A 25,373-nucleotide genomic window follows, 5' to 3' on the forward strand; every position below is an offset into this window, starting at 1 on the left:
GCTCTAGTAGTGTTCCCACGCAGTTTCTCTTTACAGCCTGCAGTGTCGCTCCCTGCTATGGTGTTTGTAGCAAGGTCTAGTCTGGATCACACTACAGATCAGACTGTACTGGAAGCACCAAAGCAGGCAGTACAGAACCGTTTATATCACAGTATATGACCAAGGTTAGTGAAAACGTAGATGGTTGCCATGATTCGGTCAGGGAGCCTCCAAGCATCACTACCTCTGAGCTAGGCCCAGGTTGCTGGTTCCATGTAGATGGTACATTTTAAAATGATTTTTTTTTTTATTGTGTTGTCGATTGTCAGATCACACTTGTAACCTTGTGGGTCTGACCTATAGACGAACTAGAAGCTGTCAATCCATTCACTGGAACCGCAAATACAGAACAATTCATTTTGTTAATAGAACGTGACATCCCCCATTCCCTGATGTACAAGATCAGATAAATGCCCGTATGTTAATTAAAACAAACTACAATCTGGCACTTACACATAAGGCATTGGCGGCACTTGGTGTTGATGTGGACGTAACCAGTACATACTGTATGAGCTATATTTGCCATGTATAGACTGTTAAACCAACCACTGCCCTCATCCAATAGTTTCCCATGAACAGTCAGCACGGTTGCAAGAATCATCACTACACACCTTTGCTGTACAGTTTATTTATTTTTTTCATTATGAATAAGAGGCCAAAAACGTATGTACACAGAGAATCCAAAGAAACCCAAAGCAAATCTGCATGAAGTGCAGCGATTTCCCCTTTACCTGAGGCTTTGGTTTCAGCATTCTCCAGAGGAGATCTGGGGGAGGGAGGGAGGGGGGGGGGGGGGGGGGGGGGGCATCAAGACAATCACAGCGACAGTGATGACTTGGTATGCACAGTCCCAGCTACATGCACCTGGCAGAGAATTCCACACAAAGTAACTTTTATGCAGGTACAACTGATGTTTTCACAGGTCTCCTTTTTAAAGCGGTTTTGGAAATTGGCATGTTCTTTGTCCAGGTGGCTTAATACTTTTATTACAAAAACAAAAAAAACACATATTGCAAGCTTAGGAGTTTAACAGGAATATTATTAAAATCCTCTGTTGCACTCCGCACCCAGACACTCATAGCTGTAGTAGCCACCCATACTCATGCATTACGCCCCTTGGCACACTTCCACCATACCTATGGCCACATTAAATCACTCAAGACCAAGCGACTTCTCATAAATGCACAAATCCTCTGCGCACAGCTTGGACCAGACATTGGCAGTCATGCAGGGCCAAGGACACTCCTAATTGTGGTGTGTCCTAGTGACAGGGGGATGTGTGCCGTACTCAGTTTGTGTTCTCAAGGTGAATCAATACATCACACATGGCCTACCCTGTGTATATCTCAGAGATTAGGGTTAGAAAAGCTAAGCCCAGGTTAAAGCAGCATGTTCTGTTCAAAAGCAAAGGTGCGACAAACCGAGCTGGTCTAAGCATGGTCACACTAAGCTTCACATCAGTGAGGAACACCCAAACCACAACTGGTGACTCTCAGTGTCAATCACCCCCCCCCCCCCCCCCCCATAGTTATGTACAAATTAACTGGGGCTGTAGCAGGTGTTTTGATAGGATATGAACTAAAACAGGCACACAATAAAGATATTTAGGACAGTGTTTCAATCATGCATTCGGCACCAAGTCATTAGTACATAGCACTGGTTACGAAGCTTCAAGATCTGATGAATGCATCTAGCCAAGGACATAAGATGCTGTTTGTCCTTTAAACCTCCTTATTATAAGTCTACTAAAACAATAAACACTCCGCCAAGGAAAGCAAAAAAAAAGCATGAAAGGCATATATAATGAATGTACACTCATCTTTACATATAAACCCCTCTGCGGTAAACTCCTCCTAAACCACACTTTTAAAATACACATTGACGGCAGACCCAATCTTCCGCTCCTATCCACCACCCCACCCCCCGCCGTGGAGCGATCCGCACCACTCCCCAGCATTACAAATAAAAGCACTGCACTGTTGCATTTTATTGGTTGTTTCGGTTTGAAATCAAGGCATATTGTTGTTTTAAAACTAAGGTACCAGGCTATGCACAGATCAATTTTTGTGCTCAATTATTTTTTTTTTCCAACGAGTTTATGTGCAAATATGCTGACGGATACCAGATTTGAGTTGACAATTTTTCCTTTCTCTGCAAGCATGCAATGCGTTGCGATGCAATAACAAAAAATAAAAAAATTTAAAAAAAAAGAGAAAATATTAACTACATATATGCCGTCTTATCCAAAACCCAGATTAGTAACTATACACTCGCTCAAAGTTTTTCTTTTTTAAACCTCTCTTCTGTTTTGATTAACTTTTCTGCCCTGACACTGTGATAATGAGCGAGTCCCAATCCCGTGTTGATGCAACATGGAGGAAAGAAGGGGGAGACAAATCCATCTCTCTATAAAGGTGCAAGGGAGAAAAGAAAGAACATAAAGGTAGTTATGCATTTTATCTTTTAGCCCCTGAGCTGCACCTAGGTTCTTCCGTCGGGGGAAGCTGTTACACTCAGACTAAAAATTCAAATGCAATGGAATAAAGGTGAAACTGTTCGGGGTAGAAGTGAGCACGTTGCTTGCAAAGTCCACGGGATGCTGAATGCTCTCGCAGCAAATGCTGGGTTTGGGCTCCTTCCTCCCCCTCCCCCCCTTCCACTTCAGGCCTCTTGCTGTGCGGGTCTCTTCAGGTCCCGGATCTGTTTCACTAGGTAGGTTTTCTCATCGTTAAATTGCTCGTCCTCAGTGCGGTCATTCTGGAACTTGCTGAGGAATTCGATGAGTTTGCTCTGGTTCTTGAGGAGGATATCCAGGACAGGTTGCGTTTTGTTCGGGTTTGCTACAAATACCTGTATGTTATAGGATAGTGGAAGAAGACAAACATGAGACCTCGTTCCAGTAAATGGGAAATAATGTGACAAACACGTGAACCAATTTGCTGACCAAGTAATTTCTGAAAATGTTCATACCATTAGGGACAATGGGGCAGATGTATTAAGCCTTAACAAGAGATAAATGCAAGGGTGATCAGGAGAGATAAATGTCCAGCCAATCAGCTCCTTACTGACTTTTTTCAAACACAGGCTGTAACATGGCAGTTAGCAGGTGATTGGCTGGGCATTTATCTCTCCTTATCACCCTTGGATTTATCTCGTTAAGGCTTAATACATCGGCCCCAAAGTGTTTTACACTACAAGCCCATCTCCCCTTACATAATAGAGGAATGTGCAGAATTACTATCTGTCCGTATCTCCCATAGAGATCATTAATATTGTCCCTCCTGTTCACTTTAGCATCCCATTTCCATCCCTCCACTAATGCACCGTCACACCCCAGTTTCATCCCTCAGGTAAGGCACCTTCACACCCCAGTCCCATCCTTCCACTGATACACCCTCACACCACAGTTCCATCCTTCTGATAAAACGCCCTCACACCCCAGTTCCATACCTTCACTAATGCACCTTCACACCACAGCTCCATCCCTTAGGTAAGACATAGGGTTACCACCGAGGACCTTTAATTCCGGACACATGTTAATTACACAGGTTCTGTGGCAGTTTAAAATCAGGTGAAGTGGAGTCTTGAAGTCAGCCAGCCACAGAACCTGTGTAATTAATGTGTGTCCGGAATTAAAGGGACTAGGTGGTAACCCTAGTAAGACACCTTCACACCCCTCTACTAACACACCACCACACCCTAATTTTATCTCCACTAACGCATAATTACGAACCAGTTCCATCCCTCTACTAATGCACCATCACACCCGAGTACCAACCCTCCGGTAAGTCACAGTCACACCCCAGTTCCATCCCTCCAGTAATGCACCAGCACACCCCAGTTCCATCCCTCGACTAAGGCACCATCACACCCAAGTACCAACCCCCCAGTAAGGCACCATCATGCACTTCTAGCTCTGCATTATCACATTTTTTCCAATAATCTCAGCATACTGGGGGCAGATTCACAGAAGTGCTGCACAAAGCGGTGGTAAAGGTAAAGTTGAACTGCATCTGCCCTGAAGTGTTTTACACTACAAGGACATTTTGCATAACATAATAAAATAACAGTCTATAGAGGAACGAGCAGAATTACAATCTGTATATCCCATACAGATGAATAATAGTGTCCCCACTGCAGTACCTTAAATACATGGAAAGCTTCAAATTGAATGTTGCGGCTCTTATCTCGCAGCAGATTCATCATCAGCTTGAGGTTCTCAGGTTTACTGATATACTTTGTCATGATGGTGAAGTTGTGTCGGTCCAATAAAAGTTCCCCAAGTAGCTGCAGAGAGAAAGTAATAGAGGAAGGAAGGTGGAGGAGAAAAAGTGAAAAAAAAAAGAGGGAAAGAAAATAGGGTGGAGAGTGAGAGAAGACAAGTGATGGGGAAGACAGAATTGGATCAGGACAGAGGAGAAATGGAAAATAAATAAGGGTTATTGTACCATACTCCATCATTTCTGCACAGGAACAAATAATAAACCACAAAAAGTGTTTTATAGTGTTTATCAGTGGTGGGAAACAACCCCCCATAGCCTCCTAAACTGCCGTACGTGCCACAGAAATATCCCATCACTGTGACCAGACCAACAGCAAGAAATATTCCTTCAGTCCAGATAAAGAAAGACTACAGCTGGCCACTAACTTTACTGAGCACATAATACAACATAGAAATAGTCTAGCATGTTACATATACTTTGGACATGTAATCGTCCTACCTTTTGCTCCCCACCCAATATCTAACTAAGCGGATTCTCTAGTGAATAGGACATTTCAAATTACCTTCAAAGACTGTCTCTTTGTAACATAGTTTTCTGAGTGCAACAACTTCTCATATTCACTAAAGAACTGAAACAGAAGATAAGATTTTTTTTTTAGCAACACTCTGACGCAGTACACATATACACAATATGCAGTGCAGGTCATCAACGTTTTACAGTAAGTGGGAGTGTGGAGCAGGCAACATACAGAGTAGTTACAAAGCACAAATGGCCTGGTTCAGTAACAGGGCAGGACACGCGGGCATGTAGTGAGGCTCAAGGAAAATAAATTCCGTGATGATTTAAGAAGGGGATACTACACCATTAGAGCAGTAACATTCTGGAACTCATTGCCAGTGGGGGTGGTTACAGCAACTACTGTTAATGAATTTAAATCTAAACTGAAAATAGATGGGTCAGCGCTGGAAGCCGGAAGCTATACACATAGGGCCTTATTCATATCTGAGCTCAGTACAAATTTGTTTGGAAAATGGGCAAAACCATGTGGGTGGGGCAGATGTAACATGTATAGATAGACAGATGTGTGAGTTATATTGTTTCTGTGCAGCATTATTTTTACACTGCAATTTAGATTTCAGTTTCAGCACAATCCACCCAAATGTAACTCTCTCTATACATGTTATATCTGCCCCACCTGCAGTGCACATGGTTTTGCCCATTTTCCCCAAAAAATTGTACTGAGCTCAGATCTGAATGAGGCCCATTTTAGTCTTCACTGGGACGTTGCTATTCACCGGTGATCCATATTCCATATTTCATCACTGGGAAAATGACTGACCACCCGTTTGGGATACCTAGTACAATCCCTAAAAGCACACCAGAGGACAAGTGGCTGCCATCAGGAAATGTCATTATTTACAGAGACAATCAATTGGGAACGTTTTATCCTTCGGCATAAAACCTAAGGGACTACATATCTATTCCCAAAACTTCTCCAAAATACCAGCGGATCACCTAAATGGTAATATGTTGACATTCCCTACTCAGTTTTACTAATAAGTGACTCATTCTATTGAACCTTTTTCAATATATACCATAGATGACGTCACTGATCATTGATAACCGTGACATTCATAACCGTTTTATCCGATTTTTATATATATCATTTGTAGGTTATATTTTATTGTTTTTTACATTTTATATTATTAGCGTTAATAAATATAATTAATCAATGAGAACCATCTAACTGTCATACAGCCAGCGCTGGCCCATCTATTTTCACTTTGCATTGTTTTGGGGACTGACCACCCCCTGCCAACTGCTGATAATTGCGCACCATACATTAAACATTGTTCTTTAAATAAAAACTGGATACATTTTTGGCCACTAAGGGAATCATATAGATAGGACTTACTCAAGTCAGTAGTTAACAAGCCAGATAGTCCATAGAGTTCAACCTGTCTTTTTTCGACCTAATTAATAGGTTACTATGATTTAGGCTTAAATCGATCAGAGATGAATTCCGGCCATTCTTTTTCTGATTGTGTGATTAGGCGCATGTGCCCCAGGGTGAACGCCTTCAGCAAGTATCACACATGCTGAGGGCAGGGGGAGGGAAGGGAGCGGACGGGGAACTGGTGCAGGGGAACACCCAGTTTTTTAGGACATCTACGTCAAAAATAAAAGTCAGTTTAGACTGACTTATTTGCGAACGAGTGAAAAATCATCCTTCAACTGAACAATGATGTAAGCAGTGTTTGGTATACATATGTACACCAGATAAAAGCGTGCATCTTACCCGGTCGTAATGCTGCTCTAGAAATTCAGCACTTAGGAGCTTGTGCCTAGTCAACAGGTCCTGGCAGGAAACAAAACGCAGTAAAAACAGAGTGAAAAGCAGAAATCGGCACGGTGACCGCTATATACCGTATGTGTCCAGCTGGACTTAAAGACTGATCGAGAGTGGAATTTCATTTAACTACTTATAAAATCCATGGTTGTTTTTACCTTAAATGTAGCAAAGGCATCTGATGCAATATCGAAAGTTGACATTTCCACATATCGGAAGAATTCATAAAACTGCTCGGACCACAAAATAATCTTGGCAAGTGGCTCGTGCCTGATACATTCTCGCAGCATGATCCCACAGTTCAGAGCGATTTCTGGGGACTCATACCTGGGGATGCCATAACATCTAGTTATAAATAGGACCTCAGACTCGTGTACTATATGAGAACGCGTGAAGGAAAACGATTAGAAAAAAAAAAGTACTAAGCGCGTAAACTCTGCTCAGAAACAAAGCGGGAAATAGCAACTTAAGGGAATTGTTATATTTCAATATCTAATGCATTGGTAGACTGATGCAAGTTTGTCTGCAATGCTGCATATCCCCCCCCCCCTTAAACTAAACAACCTCCTATATGCTACTGAAGTCTCCCATCAGCCCATATCGTATTACTCAGTCCATACCCTTTTAATAGCATGAAGAGAATATTCTGCTGGGTGCATATATACTCCACTGTTGGGGTTCGTGTTCCAATCTGCCTTCGTAAAATATTGTTGAAGATCTGAGCCACGTCCTTCTTTCCCTGGAAGGAACGCATTGTAAGTCCTGGGCAGGTAAGTGACATTGTAATGTACATTATAGTGGTGTCCGCAAACACCATCCATGTCAGAGGACAGCATGCTTCAGCAAGCAAATTCCTACACCGCCATTCGGGAAGTTAACTCTGCCATACATGGTGAAGTACAAACCCACAATCTAATACTTGGCAAAGATGTCACTATATCTCTGATACCTCAAAGTCTATGAGCTGCAGATCAGCCACAAGAGTTCCCAGGAGGCCACTGTTGTACAATTCCTGAGCTAGCTGGGCTACAGCTTCCGTCTGAGGTTCCTTCTCGTTTGTCCCATACAGGATCTCCTTCATGGCCACCAGGTTTTTGGACACTTCTTCGGTTGCCTATGAAGGAGAGAAGACAGTGAGCGATGGTACATTTACTGACGGGCAGGGGGATCCCAGCCTCCTTCACGTTACAGACCACATTACACTGATAAACGCAGAATTTCCCCAGCACCAAAGATTTCACCTAAACCGCCATTCTTTAGACAACCCATGCAGACAGAGACACGTCTACGAGCAGGACAACTCAATGCTAACATACTGTGGAATAGGTGAGAGAAGAACCTGTTAAGAAGTAGGATCAATACGATCTGAAGAGTGTTAGTTTCCAGACAGACAATATTACAACATTCATGTGACTAGAAACACAGAAATGGCAACACAGCCAATAAACGGCTTTATTGTACAATACAAATTCAGATGACTCTAAGTTCCCTAGATATATATGAGAGAACACCATAAGTCTGCTGAATGGATAGAACTACATGACATTATAGAACGTCATGAAATGATGTGAATAGGCTGCCAATATGATTGTAAAAACATTAGAGGAGTCTGCATCGGACAGACAATGTTATACTGGTGGGTGAGCCTTGGCTTCTATGGGGCCAGTGCACTGCATGGAGTGATACGCATGAACCCCACAATTTGCGGTACTACATTAGTAACATTACTACTGGTGTCCAGACACATATATCTACGGACTTGGTAAAGAGGACCCTGTTAATGCACCGGAGCTTCAGTATTTGACCCCTCTGTGTTTTTAGTCACATTACCCAGCGTTGCATTGTGGGGCTGCTCAAACACTGGCAGATGCCCACATGCACACTATAGATTTTCATGTGAGACCAGGTTGAAGGTCTCCTGACACGTCAATGTGGCATTAGAGGATTGTCCAGTGGATGGTTAGTATCTCCTTTATTGTGTGGATCATCCTTCACCAAAAGACCCTACGAACAAAACGATGTGACAGTGCAGATATATTAACCGATAGAATTGCAGTTCTGTCCATCTTCTGCTTCCCAAACGAGTTCCTTTTGGCTTTAGGCCATGCCACTTTCTTTGGATCCTTGCTTCTGCTGCTAATGTGCAAGTCATCGGAAACATGAGCGGTAAGCGAGATGTTTGAACCAGGAGTGGGAAGGGTAAGAGATTTGGTTTGGAAGGTGGGGGAGGTTGTGTGAGGTAATAGCAGCTGTGAAATGAAACAGCACAAGAAAGCAAAATGTATAAAATGTGCACAGCAATAGCCACAACAGCGCATATCTCAGGGTGACACGTCATCCCTATCAATGCGCCATACAGTGTCAAAGGCAGAGCGAAAAAAAGTCACTGCAAGTTGGAAAGTCCCTCAGATGCGTACAATGTACAAAATAGTTATATGGCTGGAAACATAGTCACACAGCAGGTATATACATGGGAAATAATAAACAACTCGAACAGATGTGTCCAGATAAACCTATCCTCATACGTGGCTACATGGAGCGCCACACATTCTGTCATAAGCCGCATCAGGCCACACTGTTCTGTAACAAATAAGCATCTTATTCATATCACTAATGTGGCAAACGTACAATGCAAGCGCACCATAAACCCAGCAGCTGGTACTAACCTGGTACAGATACAAAAAAGCTGTGCCGCGCATCGCACCACTCAGTGGGCCTAATTCAGACCCAATTGTTTGGGGTCGAATAGTCGCAGGTGCAGACTTCCTGTGCTAATATCTTCGGCGAGTATCACACTTGCAGAGGTGTTTGCATGTGGAGGGAATGCAGGCGGGTCGGTGCCTGGTTGGGGCAGGCGGCTGACGTTGCATGACGTCAGCACTGCCCCTTTTCGTCCGCCTCCGCTAGGTGGGGGGAGGGGGCAGACGGGAGGCGTTTACCGGTTTGCTAGGCTGCGACCATATGCAGCCTAGGGAACAGGTCTGAATCAGGTCCAGCTTTTGTAGTAATCAGTGTCTTTATACCAACTGCATTAAGACAATAGGCGCACAGTACACTAACTGTTATTGGGATGTATAAACCTTTGTATGTCATGTATAGTTAAACACACACAGACACACTCACCCCAACCTCCTGAGGAGAGTGCAGGACCAGTGATCAGGATATTCGGCAAAGATTTATTACAGTTCCATCATGAACAAAGTGTACAAGATGGCAGCAGATGCCCAACAGCCTGGTTCAACTGCTCCAATGCAGTTTTTGCCAGGGGCGTACAGCCACCATGGGTAGAATTTCTTTCTTAGTGAACTGGCAGCCACCAGATGGCGCCTAAGAGAGCTGTTCATTTGTTGCTTTGTTCTGGCACTGCCAGCAGTGAGAGGAAACGTGCGAAAGGTTACCCATTTAAGCGCTCAAAACAGAATTTTTTAAATGGCGCAGATTACGCAGCTAATCCAGACCCTAATTAGCGCAATAGAAAAACATTTGCATATTGCCCCGCAATCAGCAGTCACTTTAGTGATGGGAAATTGGGTGAGATATAACAATTAAATCCCGCCCACTGAGAAAGCAAGATAATTATTACTATCTTTTTTAATGTATCTGTATGCCCCTGACTAAAAATAAATCGGAGCCGCTGAACCAGGCAGTTGGGCCTCTGCTTCCGATTTGGACACGGTCTGTGATGGTACGTTAGTTTAAAAAAAAAAAAAAAAAAAAAAGTACTCTTTACTGAGTGCTGGTCCTGCATTCTTCTCTGAGGAGGGGGGGGGGGGGGGGGGGGGGGTTGGGGAGTATGATATACTACGCTAAGGACCTTGCACCACAGACGTTTGCCAATTCGGAGTGCTGTCATGTTATTTTAGTATATTATAAACATAATTAATATTCTGCATTATAGTTTAATGGGACATGTGTACTCTACGAGCACCTAATAATAAACAGAATTGTAACAAGAGCAGGAAAACAGTCAGTGTCTGCTGCTGACTATAGTACAGGACCATGGTGTAAATGTCTGTGACCTGGTGTGTGGGCAGTTACAAGTCAGTCACCTACTATAAAACAGGGAGGTGTGAGACAGCCACACAAGGTGTGAACTATTTGGGTTACAATAAAGAGCTTCTGGAATTCGACATGAATCACTTCCTGAGCTCTCACACCCAATGTGCAGGGTCACTAGACAGAGTACTGACTACCAGCTAATAACATACCTACCAGGGAAGATCAAGAGATGTGATTTGCCCCTATCAACCAATCCGTTCATTTCCAAAGAGCTGGTAGATAATATCCTGGTCATTGGAAAATCTCCAAACCTTATACAGATCTAAAAGTACTAGGACCGCACGCTGCTGATGATAGTCTGACATTACCAAGCCGTGCAATTTTTATTCTACACATCCTTTTTATTTATCACTGCATGTGTTCCTAAGGAAGGGGAGGGAGTACTCAAACCACAAGAAAGTCCCAAGATGGAAGAAACCCACAAGTTCCTTATATTACATCATACTCGTGTTTATAAAGATAGGCCATATAAAAGCAGAAAGTAAACCCTTCTGTTCAAGAACCGCAGATCAGTAAAATACGTCTTGTTAGACTGCTGCTTGCCATCAAATAAACTATTTAAACCTGCAAAGTTATGAGTCAAGCAACTTAAGCAGGGTACAAACTGGGCAGAATATCGTTAATATGCTATAACGATATAGTTAACCATATGCAAAATACCAATATCATTAATCGCTAACAACGGTCTGTGCGTATGCTCAATATCCCACACATCGTTATCGTCAGATTGAGCTGCATGTACGGACCATGGGCCAGATGCTCTAAATGGAGAGTGATAAACAGCCAGCCAATGAGCTCCTACTTGACATTTACCAAACACAGTCTGTGTAGGAGCGGATTTGCTGGCTGTTTATTACTCTACATTTTATGACTTTTGAAGCTTAGTGCAAATATCAGACATGTACAGATAACATTAGAGACTGCATGTATGGAGCAGGAGTCCAAGTGACATCACTGACCGATGCAGCTAACTAGATCGGCCAGTGGGGGTTATGCTAATTCCTTCGGTCCTCTGTGCATTCCCGCGGAGAACTGATGCTGCGCACATGCGCATTTCTGCGCATGTGCAGACGTAGGGTGCGTGCACCCACGGCACACCCTACACGGCGTGGGGGGGGGGGGGGTGCCGGGCTGCCCCATTACCATATGGGAACGCTGGGCGTTCTCATGGTAATTAGTTGGTGACGCAGGTGCGGGGGGGGGGGGCTGCCAGCTGACGTCACCGGATGTCAGCTACCCGCCCATATCAGTCCCAGCGTACGTGCACATGGAAGTGACTTGAAAGTCACTTTTATATGTGTGTGCCTTCCACATCTTTCGATGGTCCATGACCATCAAAAGATGTGGGAGGTTACCCGCAGCATACGAATGGAAGTTTATGCCAAACATCCATTCGCAGCCTGTGCGGGCGAACCTGTGCTACAAATGGGGGGGTCGGGCGTACATTCGGCGGGTGGGGTTTGGTGGATTTGCAAGGCTGCGAGTTCGCAGCCTTGCGAATCAACCAGAATAACCCCCAGTGTGTATGCACTTTTACCGAGGCACTACCGAAATTGTTCTCAATATCGGCAGTGCCAAGCATTGCCCAATGTGTACCCAGCTTTAGGAATATCTAGAAGGCTCCTATAGCAAAGCAGATCATGTTAACTAGAAGTCTAAGCACAGTCCCATTGTAATCAATGTTAAAACCTCACTATAGAAGGGAGTTTAATGGGGCTTACACACATTTAGGGGCACATTCTCAGCGATCTCACTAATCCCCTGGCAATTAATATCTAGCATGCTGAATATTAATGGATCAGGGTCAGTGTTCTCACCGGAGAACACTGGCACTGACAGATTTCTCAGCGCTGACACATCGCTGTGTTCTGAGCCATCTAGCATTGCTCAGCAAATGTCTATGTGTGTAGGCCCTTAAGTGTTCAGCTTAAAGCAAATAAAAAGCACAGCTAGTGCTTGCATGGAAGTAGGCATTGGGTAGAGGGGGTGACCTTCTACAGCCTGTTTAGATCTAGTACAGAAGCTTTGTGGTTAGTTTCCACCTGATCACCAGCCCATGCTTTTCTCTCTGATCACCATTATCATGGTATTTTGGTCTCCAAGCACTCCCTCACAGCAATGGAGGACTAGAGAGTAGATACGGAGACTGATTGTCACATGCATAGAAACACTGAACCTTCTGCTGGCATAGAGGCTTCCATACACTATGTGCACAACACCTGCCTGGACCACAGGGATCACACAGAAATGGAACAGAAAGGAAGGCTGGATAACCGCATTCCATGATGGTTTGCTCTTTTATTGGTGCAGTGGCATTTTGCAATCATTTTCCTATTAATCGAAGAGCAACACACTCCTTATGCATGCCGAAATGATGGCACTAGTAACCCAGTCATCTGAATGCAGTACAGATGTGGGGGTCTCTTAAGGTTCCCACACACAGGTTCATCAACAATCTAATTTCCCTTGAAATCCAAAACACTCGGGGACAAACAATATCATGGACACACAAACAGACCATTTGAATAAATGATCATAGGATTAGATGGGTCATTTAACCACTGCAAATCATCATGCCTACACAGGGAACGACGAGTGCCAATTTGCACACAACAGGTCATTCACCTTACGCATGTTGAAGGGATCAGCGAACACATGTGAGGTACGCACATTGGACCGTTATCATGCCCACACACGGAAAGTTTATATACGATCGGTCATTCCAATTGGTCGAAAATGGCCATATTGTTTAAAATATCTTACAGTGTGTGGGCAGCTTTCCAAAGCTGGTACAAATCACTCCGTCCCATATAACCCTGGAAACAGTCACCCAGCAGGATAAGACTTGCTTCTTTATCCCAACCCTTTGTCAGTGGTCTGTATTCATTATAGCATCAGCAGACAGGCTCACCATAGAGTCTGCTTCCCTATGCTATAATTAATACAGCCTTAAAAAAACCTACCCTATGATTATACTAAGCGTTAAGATAGTTATGTGAGAAGCAGGATCCACTGTAGCCGAGGGAGATTGTAAATATAAACAGATGATTAATGCTGCCATTTATACGCCCATGTGTATTTCTATGCATGTTGTTTATGTTTTGTCTTTCATCTTCATGGTGGACACTGGGACAGGGAAATACAGTGAAATGATGGACTGGGCACCAAGGAGTTAACTTCTTGACTGCAGCACAAGCCCACCCTTCCCCACAGGCTGCCTGCATCGCAGAAGAATGTTTTTTCCTTGGACGGGGCACCCTATTTTGGAGGGGCTGTTCGCAGCCTCAGATAATATCTGTTTTTCTTATACTTTTAATGGAAGCGGTTAGTGGTGGTCTCCCTTGAATTATTAATGGCCATTCGTGGAAAAGAACATTCATTCTGTATTGTATTGAACCAAATTACTTGACATAAACCATATAAAATGACTTTTCTGGATACATTTAATCTGAATATGATCTGTTTGGAAATGAATATGACGTGAGAAGGGCAATGGAGATTTACCTTCTCTGCTTTCTTGTCCGAGATGTCCTGTTTCTCCAGTACTGCTATACTTTCCTTCAGATTCTTCACTATGTCTGCAGGAGACTTGTGGGACTTCCCAAAGGGAAATGGCATGTTTGCTAGGATAACACTGCTTTACAATCCTGCACCTCCTACAGGACACAACACAGAGACAGAACATTAACATCTTGTGGTCTTGGTGAACATGCTAATGGAGCTTATTCCAATGTGGGAGCAAATAAAGTAAACGCAAGCAACTTTGCATCTGGAACAAACAGTGTTTGCAATATGACGGGTGCATCATTTGCTTTGCATGCAGAATAAATACTGGTTGCTTTTGCATGTAGCCCACAAATACAAGGCAACTTTATTTTTACGCCTCAATTCAGATATGTTTGAGCACACACCACCCAAATCTAACTTTCTTTGCACGGGTTACATTTGCCTTATCCACCTCAGTGAAAAATGGTTCTGATAAAGTCAAAAGTATAAAAATGCATACATTTACACATATAATTGGCATTTCAATACACTGACACTGGCTTCCCATGTCCTCAGCATCCAATGCAAGCTATCTGATATCGCAGTTTCAAAAAGTGATAAAGTGGAGAGTGATAAACAACCAGCCAATCGGTTCCTACCTTTCATTGATCAAACACAGCCTGTAACGTGTCAGTTAGGAGCTGATTGGCTGGCTGTTTATCACTCTCCATTTTATCACTTTATGAAGCTTGATACATCTGGCCCTAAGACTTTAATCATGATTCTTCATACATATGAAAGCATTAGAATGGACTCGGCTTTGAAATCCGCGGATCCTATTGGGGTATGCAGTAAAGAGAATGTAAAACCCTTCATCTCTCTGTAAGGGCATGGGACTTTAGTAAGAATTGTGCTGGATTACCAGGAGAACACCGAATTTCTCAGAGGGCCAACTTGTCAACTTTTCAGTGCATTATTTTAATATTTTAGATCTTAATACAAATGCCTGTCCCATATATTCCTTTACTGTAGGGCTGCCCAACACAACCAACGGCAGATACATCACCCTAAAAAAGGAGGGGGGGGGGTAGAGGAACCCCAAATAATAAAATCAATACCAATACACATTTCATAGTCTCCAAGGATCTCTTTTTCAGCTGTATAGATGACCTCTAATGAATATAATAAGAAATTAATACTCCTTAGAATAATTATTTTTTTTTGCACACAGCGCATTAGTAGTAGATTATTATGCATGTCACATTGAAGAGAATTAAACAGGGCCTGTATAATGTGGGTTGAACCTCACCTTACTATGGCCAATACCTATATTAAAGGGAAGGAAGCATCAGAGAGCAGATAACAGTCAGGAACTTTCAGAAAGAATACAAGTGGCTGAGTAACAGACCTGCAAGACATTAGTAGTTGCTGCAGCTCAGCAGTAGACGGCAACCAGAAAATAACCATGGTAATAAGATATAAGGTTATAATGGTGCACTTCTTACCATTATGTAGGAAATATATCTATTGCAGGTGTTCAATTAAAATAAAGTTATCCCCTAACCAATAACGACTGTGGGGAAAACGTAGTTCTTCAGAAGAAAACCGGTAGATTCTGGGAAAGTGTGACGGCCCTTCTCTTTGCAACACAAACCAAGCAGTGACTAGCTTAGAGCTGGTTAGGGTAGACAGTTTGGGGAAAGGGAATACAGTCATTGGGTCTACAGCAACTAGGTCGACAAGCATTAGGTCATCAAGCATAAGGTCGACAACACTAGGTCGGCAGGCAGTTAGGTCGACACGGGTCTAGGTCCACATGGGTCTAGGTTGACACAAGCATTAGGTTGACAGTTAAAAGGACGACATGGGGTTTTTCACTGTTTTTTAAAATGACATGTTCCAACAGGCGGTATTTCATGCCCTACCATCCACTAGGGCGTGGTGGGAGAATAAAATAGTGTTGCCGGTGATGCGGTGCAAACTGTGTCCATGTCGACATTCGGATAAAAAAAACGGTCGAAAACACCTACTCCCATGTCGACCTATACCCATATCGACCTTGGTGCCTGTCGAAATAGTGGTGTCGACCTAGTTGCTGTAGATCCAATGATCCCAACCCGGGGAAAGAGGGGTAAGTATATAAATTACAATTATTACTATTTTTTCATATGGCGCCACAAGGGATCCACAGCATCCAGTTACAGAGTTCATAAACAAGTAAAGAAAACAGTGGCTTACAGTTCAAGACAGTATAGGACAGTGGTCTCCAACCTTTTTTTTTTTTTTTGGAGCGTGAGCTACTCGTGACAAAACAAACCGCCTGAAGAGCTACTAAAATAAAAAAAATCTGCATAATAATCTAAAATGCCCTGTACACATTATGCCACACACTGCGATGCCCCAGACACAAGATTCTGCACACAATGTCACACAGTAAGGCTTCTAATACAATTAAATGTAAATTACCTGCTTATTGCCAGGGGTCAATGTTTGCTGCTAGGGGTTAATTTTTGTTGCCAGGGGTTAATGCTCGTTGCCAAGGGGGTCACTGCTTACCCCCCTCCATCGCAGGGCCATCTTTTTACATGGGCACCATAATAAACTCATGATCACTGCTGGCTGCGGCCACGTTCGGAGCTCAGCTCCATCATCCCCCTGCTGGTTAAAGGAGTCCGTTCTCCGTTGTCTTCCCCCACGCCACGATAGAAGTCATATCATATTAGTCAAGATGACTTGGAGATGGATTATTATTATTAGAGGAAACAATGGTCACTTTAGGCTTCCTGTTGTAGAACTTTACATAACTCACTGAGGGGCCAGAAGTAATAAGCCTTGGAAAGTGATAGAGTGGAGACAGATAAAACACCAGCCCTGTCATTTTTTCAAACACAGCCTGTAACAATCACTTTTCAGGGCTTAGTACATCTGGCCCAAGTTTCCTCCACTCGGGACCACAGTTGCCTAAAAAGGTTTTCATTGCAACCTTTTAGGTTTACAAATATTCAACAACAAACCTTCTTAGCCCTGGCTGTGATAGCCTGGGTTTGTTTTTTTTGTTTTTTAAACTGCCAATTCATTGGAGGAAATTCATTTATCGCTGTGGCCACGGTGTGTCGTCCTGGAACAGAACATTGCATAAACCCACATTGAAAATCCTGCCTCGCACACCTTATAGGTTGAACGGGAAGACTTGTGATATTGGGGATACCAAGGATGACTAATATGTGCACAGTCAAGAATTGCAAATAACCAAATCGCCTATGCATTGAAGCTACACACAGGCAGAACAAACAATAACAGAGACAATGAAGTGTCATGCATGTTTACCTGTAGTAATACTTAAGGTCTCCCAAATTTTGGGTTGGCAGCCAGTCTTGGTAAATCTCAAAATAAGGGTGTTGAAAACCTGCAAAACAAAAAACAGGAAGTTCCCATTATGTTCCACTGACTGTGTATGTTGTATGTATGGGTGCATAAGCCTCTTTGTAGACACATCACGGTGCTACTTAGTGTCTTACAAAGCAAAAAGAAAATAATAACAAAATGGGGCAGAGGTTAAGCCTGACAAAGAGATAAAGTAGAAGGTGATAATGTAGCAGCTAATCAACTCATAACTGCCATTTTTCAAATATAGCTGATTGGCTGGGGTGTTATCACCTTCCACTTTCTCTCTTCACCAGGCTTAGTACATCTGCCCCACAGTGACATGACAGAGTCCCAATCTAAGATTACTATTTATGCCCATTGCATGCCGCTTGATGGACCTGCTCACCAGTCTCACATATGGTTGGGGGGATTTATTGTACAAACTTTTTTCGATTTGGTCGAAATCGAACGATTGCATGCATCCAAACCCCCCCCCAGCCAAGCGGCGGCTGGCACTGGGGAGCAGGGGATGAGACAAGCAGTGGCCAGGGAGCAGAAGCAACAGACCATTAGCAAGAGCAGCAGCTGGTGGACCAGGATACCCAATAATGCTGGTGAGAAGACGTGCCTCACCTTATCACCCATTCACTCACTCTTCCCCTGTCATGTCACCCCCATCCACCAACTACATCTTGCCCCTTATCACAGCCCCTCCAACTCAACCTCTCTACCGCCCCTGTTGGCTCAACCTCTCTCACCTAAACCCCCCACCCCCCCCCCCCCCCTAACAGTCTCTCCCTGTCTCCCCTACTATCAGGAGACTATACTAGGGCAAGAGACTAGCTCAAATGTATACAGTATGTGATGGGACCCAGGAACGGCGGAGAAGGACCCCAAATGTATAAAGTCATGGGTACCCGGGGCCTTACTCTCCCCCCCCCCACCCTCTTTTGCCACACGTCACCTCACTCCCTCTCAAAACCCATCACCTTACACCTCGCCCCCTTATCCTGTTACTCTCTTCTGTCGCCCGGGCACATTGCACCGTGTATGGGCAGCCTTAAGCTTGTCTGGCTCCTACACTTTCATCCTGGCTCCTAGATTTGAAAAAAAATGGTCAAGCCCTGCCGTATGTAGTCCTATTGCATAGGATGTATTGTATGCAAAATCCCAGACAAGGCTGCCGAAAGCCTTGGTGATGCAATATATCCGTCATGCAGCCTATGCAATCTTCAGGCCCTGATGTGATGCTCACAGGACCATGCAGCATAACGGATGTGGTGTCAGACACATGCGATTTGGTCACTTTTCATCCGATTTCTGGCCGAAATCTATGCGGTATCACTCTAGTGTATGGGCAGTCGACAGACCTTTTCAGCAAATGATGCCACAGTATCTGGGAGAAGACCAGACAGGCTATATGTCGCTACACAAATGCATCAATGAGACTTGAGTGCTCATGATCCTGTCACTGGTACACCATTGTCCTTCCATGGACCACTTTTGGTATGTAATGGAAACACCCCACAAAACTTGCCATTGTGGAAATCCTATGACCCAGCCATCTAGCCATCCCAAGTTGCCTCTTGTCAAAGTCACTCAGATCCTTACTTTTGCCATTTTTCCTTCTTTTAACACATCAACTTCAAGAACTAATGGGGCCTACACATGGGGTGATTTGAGTCATTTTATAAGCACTCTAACTAGATTGCTTAGAAAATGCCCCTACATCGCTCGGTGTGTAGGGGCCATAGCGATTCGCTATGGCCAGGCGACAAATATCCAGCATGCTCGATATGTCTAGTTAGATTGCGGGTCAGGGCCAGTGTTCTGACACACCGCTGTGTGCTAAGCGATCTTGATGAGAGTTTTGAGTGACCTAGTATCGCTCAGCACATGTCCCCGTGTGTAGGGCCCTTAATAAATAAATTCATTAATGAATTGGTGTTAACTTGCTGCTTAATATATCATACCCCTTAATATGTACCTGACTGTTAGTCCCGCCTGGCAGCTGTCATTCAGCCGCCCTTAGCTCCCGTGACGCCACCACAGGAGACGCCGGAGCGCATGGATTGGGAGCAGCGGTCAGTAATGGTAGCGAGCACCCCGGCCCGATTCCCACCCGGCACTAGCAGCACTCCGCCACGGCACCCCAGTCCGCTGACCGCTGAGAGGAGAGCGCAGGAGGAGCGCTCCCTGGGCAGTGTCACGGGTCATGGAGAGGGAGGAAGCACTGCTGCATGGTATCTCTGAGAGTGGACTTCAGCTGTGTGGCAGACTACCCGGACCAACATGTAAAGGAGCCAGCACAGTGTATAGTGTAGATCACGTTTCTTGAGGTAGAAGTCATAAGTATGCTCTGATTAATATGTTAATGTGTTTGGGAGGGGGACATTATATCACCAACGTTTATGTTTAGGTGGGACGACCGCACTATTTGACCAACTTTTATTTATTTGAGGGGGAAGGGACAACGACACTATTGCACCAATGTTTACATGTCACAATGACAGTGACATGTATTATATGACTCTCCCCAAGGCTTTATTACAACCCATTATTTAAATTGAGAGATTTGAAAACTCTCATGCTGAATCTCCCATCATAAATCTCTGGCACAAATCTCTCTGTGTGTGGCCAATTATCTGAGAGATTCAGTTTAAGGGAAATCTCTCATGCTGAATCTCCGGTTATGAATCTCTGGCACAAATCTCTGCGTATGTAGGGCCCTTTAGCCTTGAAATCTTTTGTCCGTCCTGGACAAAAGATTTTAGGCAAGTGCACATCTTTACCAAAGATTTCTCTTAAGAGCCCATGTGCTTTTGTTAAATCTTCTGATCTTTCATGCAGCATGTAAGATCAGAAGATTTAGCAAAAGATCCACAGGAGCGCGCACCCGACCGATATTGCCCGATTTTTTACCTATTATCGGTAAAAAACGGTCGATATATCGGCCGATTTATCAGAAAATCGGCCAATCTGCACAAAAATCGTTCTAGTGTGTGGACACCTTAAAGGTGCATACACACTGTACAATTTTTGTTACCAACTTCGTTCATTTCGGCCATTCTGAACAAAATTGGTCAAAATATCTTTCAGTGCATTTGCGACGAACGACGAATGATGATGCATATACCAGCCAGTTGCTCATCAAGGTTGTTTGTCAACTGTGCATGCAGCTCAATGCTGTATGGAGCTGCTTTTGATTGTTGTCTTGACAAAGGGTCCCCAGTGACCCGAAACGTCGACCATACCTCTATTAAAATGATGAAATAAAGAACCTGTTTTTAAGGATTGGAAAGTCTGGTGAGTGCACTCTGTTCTCTTGCTATATTTATGGGCTTCACTTGCAATTTTGTGATGCTTTGAGGAGACTACCCCAGCAGATGTAAAATGAGTACAAAGTGAGTGCTACCTACCCCGGGACATTGCAGCTCAATTTGGATATCTTTCAAAAAGAGCCTTTAAACTGTAGCTAGATCTTTCGTCAATATCTTTCGTCAACATATTTTGTCCAGGACACTGGGTTCAAGGGAAAGGTCTGTCAAAGAAATTGGTCAAAAAAATTGTACAGTGTGTATGCACCTTTAGTGAGGTGTTCCTCCATTCCCTTTGATAACACTTCCACGTAAGTGATGGGTTAAAACATACATTATTGGAGATAGAACTTATTATTCAAAGGAGCCAAGATCCTGACCTTAAATTAACTGTTTATATTACCCTTGCAGGTTGTTTCCCAGCATTGGAGATAGTCAACGACAAACTATCTAATGGTACAAAAACAACATTGCAAGTTAATGTTTTTCTAAGTGAAGGCCTATTGTGTTTCTACAAGAAACTAATAGAACAGTTAAGCCCCATTTGACAGTATGAAAACCATAGATAACCATTTGTTACGCAACATAGTGAAAAGCACTGAAGGAGAAAACTAGATAAGAACCACAGTAAACATGTTACCTCAGTGGTATCAACATGATTAAGAGCAGATGAACACTGTAATGGAAGTACTTTATAGAGATACTGTATTAGTGTTCATTCTAGCACCCGCCATCTTTGAAAACCCATGCAGTTCCTGTTCCCTGCCTGGAGTGTCGCTGTCTGCTGTAGTGCTTCTAGCACAGTGTGGTCTGTATATCAGCACTGATATGCAAACCAGACCTGTGCTAGAAACACAGCAGCAGACAGCGACACGCCAGGCAGGGAAGAAGAACTGCATGGGTTTTCAAAGATGAAGAGTGCTAGAATGAACACTATGTATAACAGGGAGCAATATAGACACTCACTGTATAAAAGTAGTATAAACATACATACTGATTTACGCACACTGTATAACACGTACTGTATAAACATATACACTGTATGACAAGGAGTATAGACACATTGCATAAAGGAGAAACCCAGGCATACGCAGGCATGCCCACTCCACCATAGGGGGGGGCGCAGCGCAGGCATGCCCACTCCACCGCAGGGGGGGCACAGCGCAGGCATGCCCACTCCACCGCAGGGGGGGCAGCGCAGGCATGCCCACTTCACCGCAGAGGGGGGGGCAGCGCAGGCATGCCCACTCCACCGCAGAGGGGGGGGGGCAGCGCAGGCATGCCCACTCCACCGCAGAGGGGGGGGGGGCAGCGCAGGCATGCCCACTCCACCGCAGAGGGGGGGGCAGCGCAGGCATGCCCACTCCACCGCAGAGGGGGGGGGGGCAGCGCAGGCATGCCCACTCCACCGCAGAGGGGGGGGGCAGCGCAGGCATGCCCACTCCACCGCAGAGGGGGGGGGGCAGCGCAGGCATGCCCACTCCACCGCAGAGGGGGGGGGCAGCGCAGGCATGCCCACTCCACCGCAGAGGGGGGGGGGCAGCGCAGGCATGCCCACTCCACCGCAGAGGGGGGGGCAGCGCAGGCATGCCCACTCCACCGCAGGGGGGGCAGCGCAGGCATGCCCACTCCACCGCAGAGGGGGGGGGCAGCGCAGGCACGCCCACTCCACCACAGAGGGGGGGGCAGCGCAGGCACGCCCACTCCACCACAGAGGGGGGGGGGCAGCGCAGGCACGCCCACTCCACCGCAGAGGGTGAGGCAGCACAGACACGCCCACTCCACCGCAGGGGGGGGGGGGGCAGCACAGGCATGCCCACTCCACCGTAGGGGGCAGTGCAGGCACACTCACTCACTCTACAGCAGGGGGTAGCGCAGGCACGCTCACTACACCGCAGGGGGGGGCAGCGCAGGCACGTCCACTCCACCGCAGGGGGTGAGGCAGCACAGACACACCCACTACACCGCAGGGGGCAGTGCAGGCACACTCACTCAGTCACTCTACAGCAGGGGGTAGCACAGGCACGCTCACTCTAATGCATGGGGCAGTATAGTTACTGTGTGTACCGGTACCATAAAAAGCAGTTTGTTATGTGTGCACAGTGAATACTGGGGATGGTGGGGGGGAGATAGGGGTGCCGGACGGGATCCCGACAGTCGGGATCCCGACTGTCAAAATGCCGACAGCCGGGTGCTCGACGGCCACCCGCTATTTTCCCTCGTGGGGGTCCACGACCCCCATAGAGGGAGAATAGCGCACCGAGCCCGCAAGGGGCTTTTTTGCGCTCGCCATGCTGTCTGACTCCGGGCAGTCGGGATCCTGCCGTCGGGATAATGACTGTCGGGATCCCAACTGTCAGAGTCCCATACCACACCCAGTGTTAAGGCACACAGGTGGTTTATTATGTATACACAGGGTAGCTTGGGAATGATGGATGATGATACAAATGTGGTATATAATGTGAAGATGAGGGCACACAGGCAGTATATTATGTCTACTAATGATAGGCTGAGGATGGAGTATGAAAAAACTCAGGCAGAATAGCATGTGTACAAAGGGTATGCTGAGGAAGGGGGGTTGAGGGCATGCAAGCGGTATAATATGCACACACAGCGTAGGCTGGGGGTGAGGGCAGTCATGCAGTATATTAAGCACGCATGTGTGCCGGATGACTCACAGACATCGGAATTCTGACTGTTATAAGTCCAACTTACAGAGCCTATCTTCCATTGTGAGGGTCAACAATAGAATAGAATAGGTGGCAAGTGCAGCAAGCCCGCAAGAAGCTTCAATACGCTCGCCCCCTGTTTGCCTCCTGACAGTTGGGAGGCAAACAGTGGGCCAGCGCATTGACCATCGGAATCCCCACTGTCAGTGGGTCATACCATACCTGCATGCATAGGGTAGGCTGGGGATGAAGACACTAGGCAGTATATTATGCATGCATAGTGTATGCTGGGGAGGGGGGGATGAAGGCATGCAGGCAGTGTAGTATGTGTACACTGGGTGTGAGGGCACACAAGCATTATATTATACACACACAAAGGGCAGGCTGGGATGAGTGGTGAGGGCACACAGGCAGTTCAGTATGTGTACAACGGGTAGGTTTGGGATAAGTGGAGAGGGCACAATGGCAGTGTAGTATGTGTACAGATGAATCAGACTGGGGATGAAGGCACACTGGCAGTGTAGTATGTGCACAGAGGCACCAGGACGGGGATGGGGATTGGGGGGCACACTGGAAGTGTAGTATGTGTACAGAGGCACCAGGATGAGGATTGGGGGGGGGTTTGCACACTGGAAGTGAAGTATGTGTACAGAGGCACCAGGATGGGGATGGAGGGCACACAGGCAGTGTAGTACATGTACAGAGGCATCAGGCTGGGGGTGAAGGCACACTGGCAGTTTAGTATGTGTACAGAGGCATCAGGCTGGGGGTACACTGGCAGTGTAGTATGTGTACAGAGGCATCGGGATGGGGGTGCAAAATGGCAGTGTAGTATGTGTACAGAGACATCAGGCTGGGGGCACACTAGTAGTGTAGTATGTGTACAGAGGCATCAGGCTGGGGGCACACTAGCAGTGTAGTATGTGTACAGAGGCATCAGGATGGAGATGGGAAGGGCACACTGGCCGCACGGGATACTCACAAGTGACCTATTGAGCTCCAGACACAGGGACACACCCTCTGCCGGGCTCTGTGGTGTCAGTTTGCGGGGTCTCCCAGGGTGGGGTCACTCAGCTTGGCGTTCACTGTTACGGGTGTATAAAGGAGAGGAGCCTTTTCTTCTCTCGTCGGTTACAGAACAATCTCTTTGGTCACTTCCGGGGTGTCTGGGATCCCGCAGCGCGGCCGAGGCGCCCCTCCTGTCCTTTCACTCCCGGGTGTCTCTGCTGAAGTGTCACTCCGGGGGTCTCGCTTCTGTCGGGTCACTCCGGGCGGCTCCTCCCGTCTCTATGGTGTTCAGACTCCCGTTTCCGGCGCCTCTGCCGTGACGTCACTTGGCAGCGACATCCGTGAGAATCGAGGCGGAGGACTGGTTTAGCTTGAACTCTATGGTAGCACACTGGGTAGAGTGGTCACTGTGATGTGTGGCAGCATTAGGAGTGCCTCCGTGCGGTCCGTGCATGTAGTAGTGTTATGTTATCATGTACACGTTGGGAGTCAGTGGATAGACCAGTAATAAGAACGTGAGGAGGATCATAGTGACCACCAGGGCCGGCTCTAACTTTAGACAGCTGGATATGTGGAAATGCCACCGAGATTGCATATAATGAACGATGTGGAAGACATCCTTGTTTTACTTAATGAGTTTGAAGAAACTCAGGAGCCCGAGGTGTGCTCCCTACCACCAGTGCTGTGCCTAAACACGTGCAAAAGCGGCCGTGCGATCGAGTGGGCTTATCTCCCGAAGGAGACGGGCCCCGTTTTTCCCCTAACCCCTCTCAGCCATAAGGCCGACGAGGGGAAAATAGGGAACGGTGGGTCCTCTTCGCCGAAGCTTAAAGAGACCCTCATTCCTCAACCCCCG

The 25,373-nt window shown here is 45.7% G+C and overlaps 1 protein-coding gene across 2 annotated transcripts; it reads right to left on the bottom strand.

The window, feature by feature from the left end:
- Nucleotides 1-651: 651 nt before the first annotated feature.
- On the bottom strand, nucleotides 652-24,916 carry CAB39 (calcium binding protein 39). Of its 2 annotated transcripts, XM_083178291.1 has the most exons (11): nucleotides 24,492-24,916; nucleotides 17,485-17,563; nucleotides 14,176-14,327; nucleotides 8,655-8,861; nucleotides 7,562-7,726; nucleotides 7,233-7,351; nucleotides 6,771-6,939; nucleotides 6,562-6,621; nucleotides 4,825-4,890; nucleotides 4,183-4,326; nucleotides 652-2,889 (listed from the first exon to the last, which is right to left on the bottom strand). In XM_083178291.1, exons 3-11 carry the CDS (start codon nucleotides 14,287-14,289, stop codon nucleotides 2,701-2,703), a joined length of 1,233 nt encoding a protein of 410 aa, XP_083034417.1. In that variant the 5' UTR covers nucleotides 14,290-14,327; nucleotides 17,485-17,563; nucleotides 24,492-24,916; the 3' UTR covers nucleotides 652-2,700. The 2 variants fall into 2 exon arrangements, with proteins under 2 accessions (XP_083034417.1, XP_083034418.1); XM_083178292.1 differs by lacking the exon at nucleotides 8,655-8,861 and having other exon boundaries at nucleotides 24,492-24,901.
- Between the last annotated feature and the right edge of the window lie 457 nt (nucleotides 24,917-25,373).

The sequence above is a fragment of the Crinia signifera genome, chromosome 3, assembly GCF_055691185.1.
Source record: "Crinia signifera chromosome 3, ASM5569118v1, whole genome shotgun sequence".
NCBI classification, from domain to species: domain Eukaryota; kingdom Metazoa; phylum Chordata; class Amphibia; order Anura; family Myobatrachidae; genus Crinia; species Crinia signifera.

What these genes read in the sequence shown, in the direction of transcription:
- CAB39 (XM_083178291.1), bottom strand. Translation starts at nt 14,289, where the DNA reads ATGCCATTTCCCTTTGGGAAGTCCCACAAGTCTCCTGCAGACATAGTG. An exon ending in ACAGAACTGCAATTCTATCG is followed by an intron (nt 7,727 to 8,654) that starts GTTAATATATCT and finishes TCTCCTTCATAG; the next exon opens with GCAACCGAAGAAGTGTCCAA. An exon ending in CTCTTCATGCTATTAAAAGG is followed by an intron (nt 6,940 to 7,232) that starts GTATGGACTGAG and finishes TGGCATCCCCAG; the next exon opens with GTATGAGTCCCCAGAAATCG.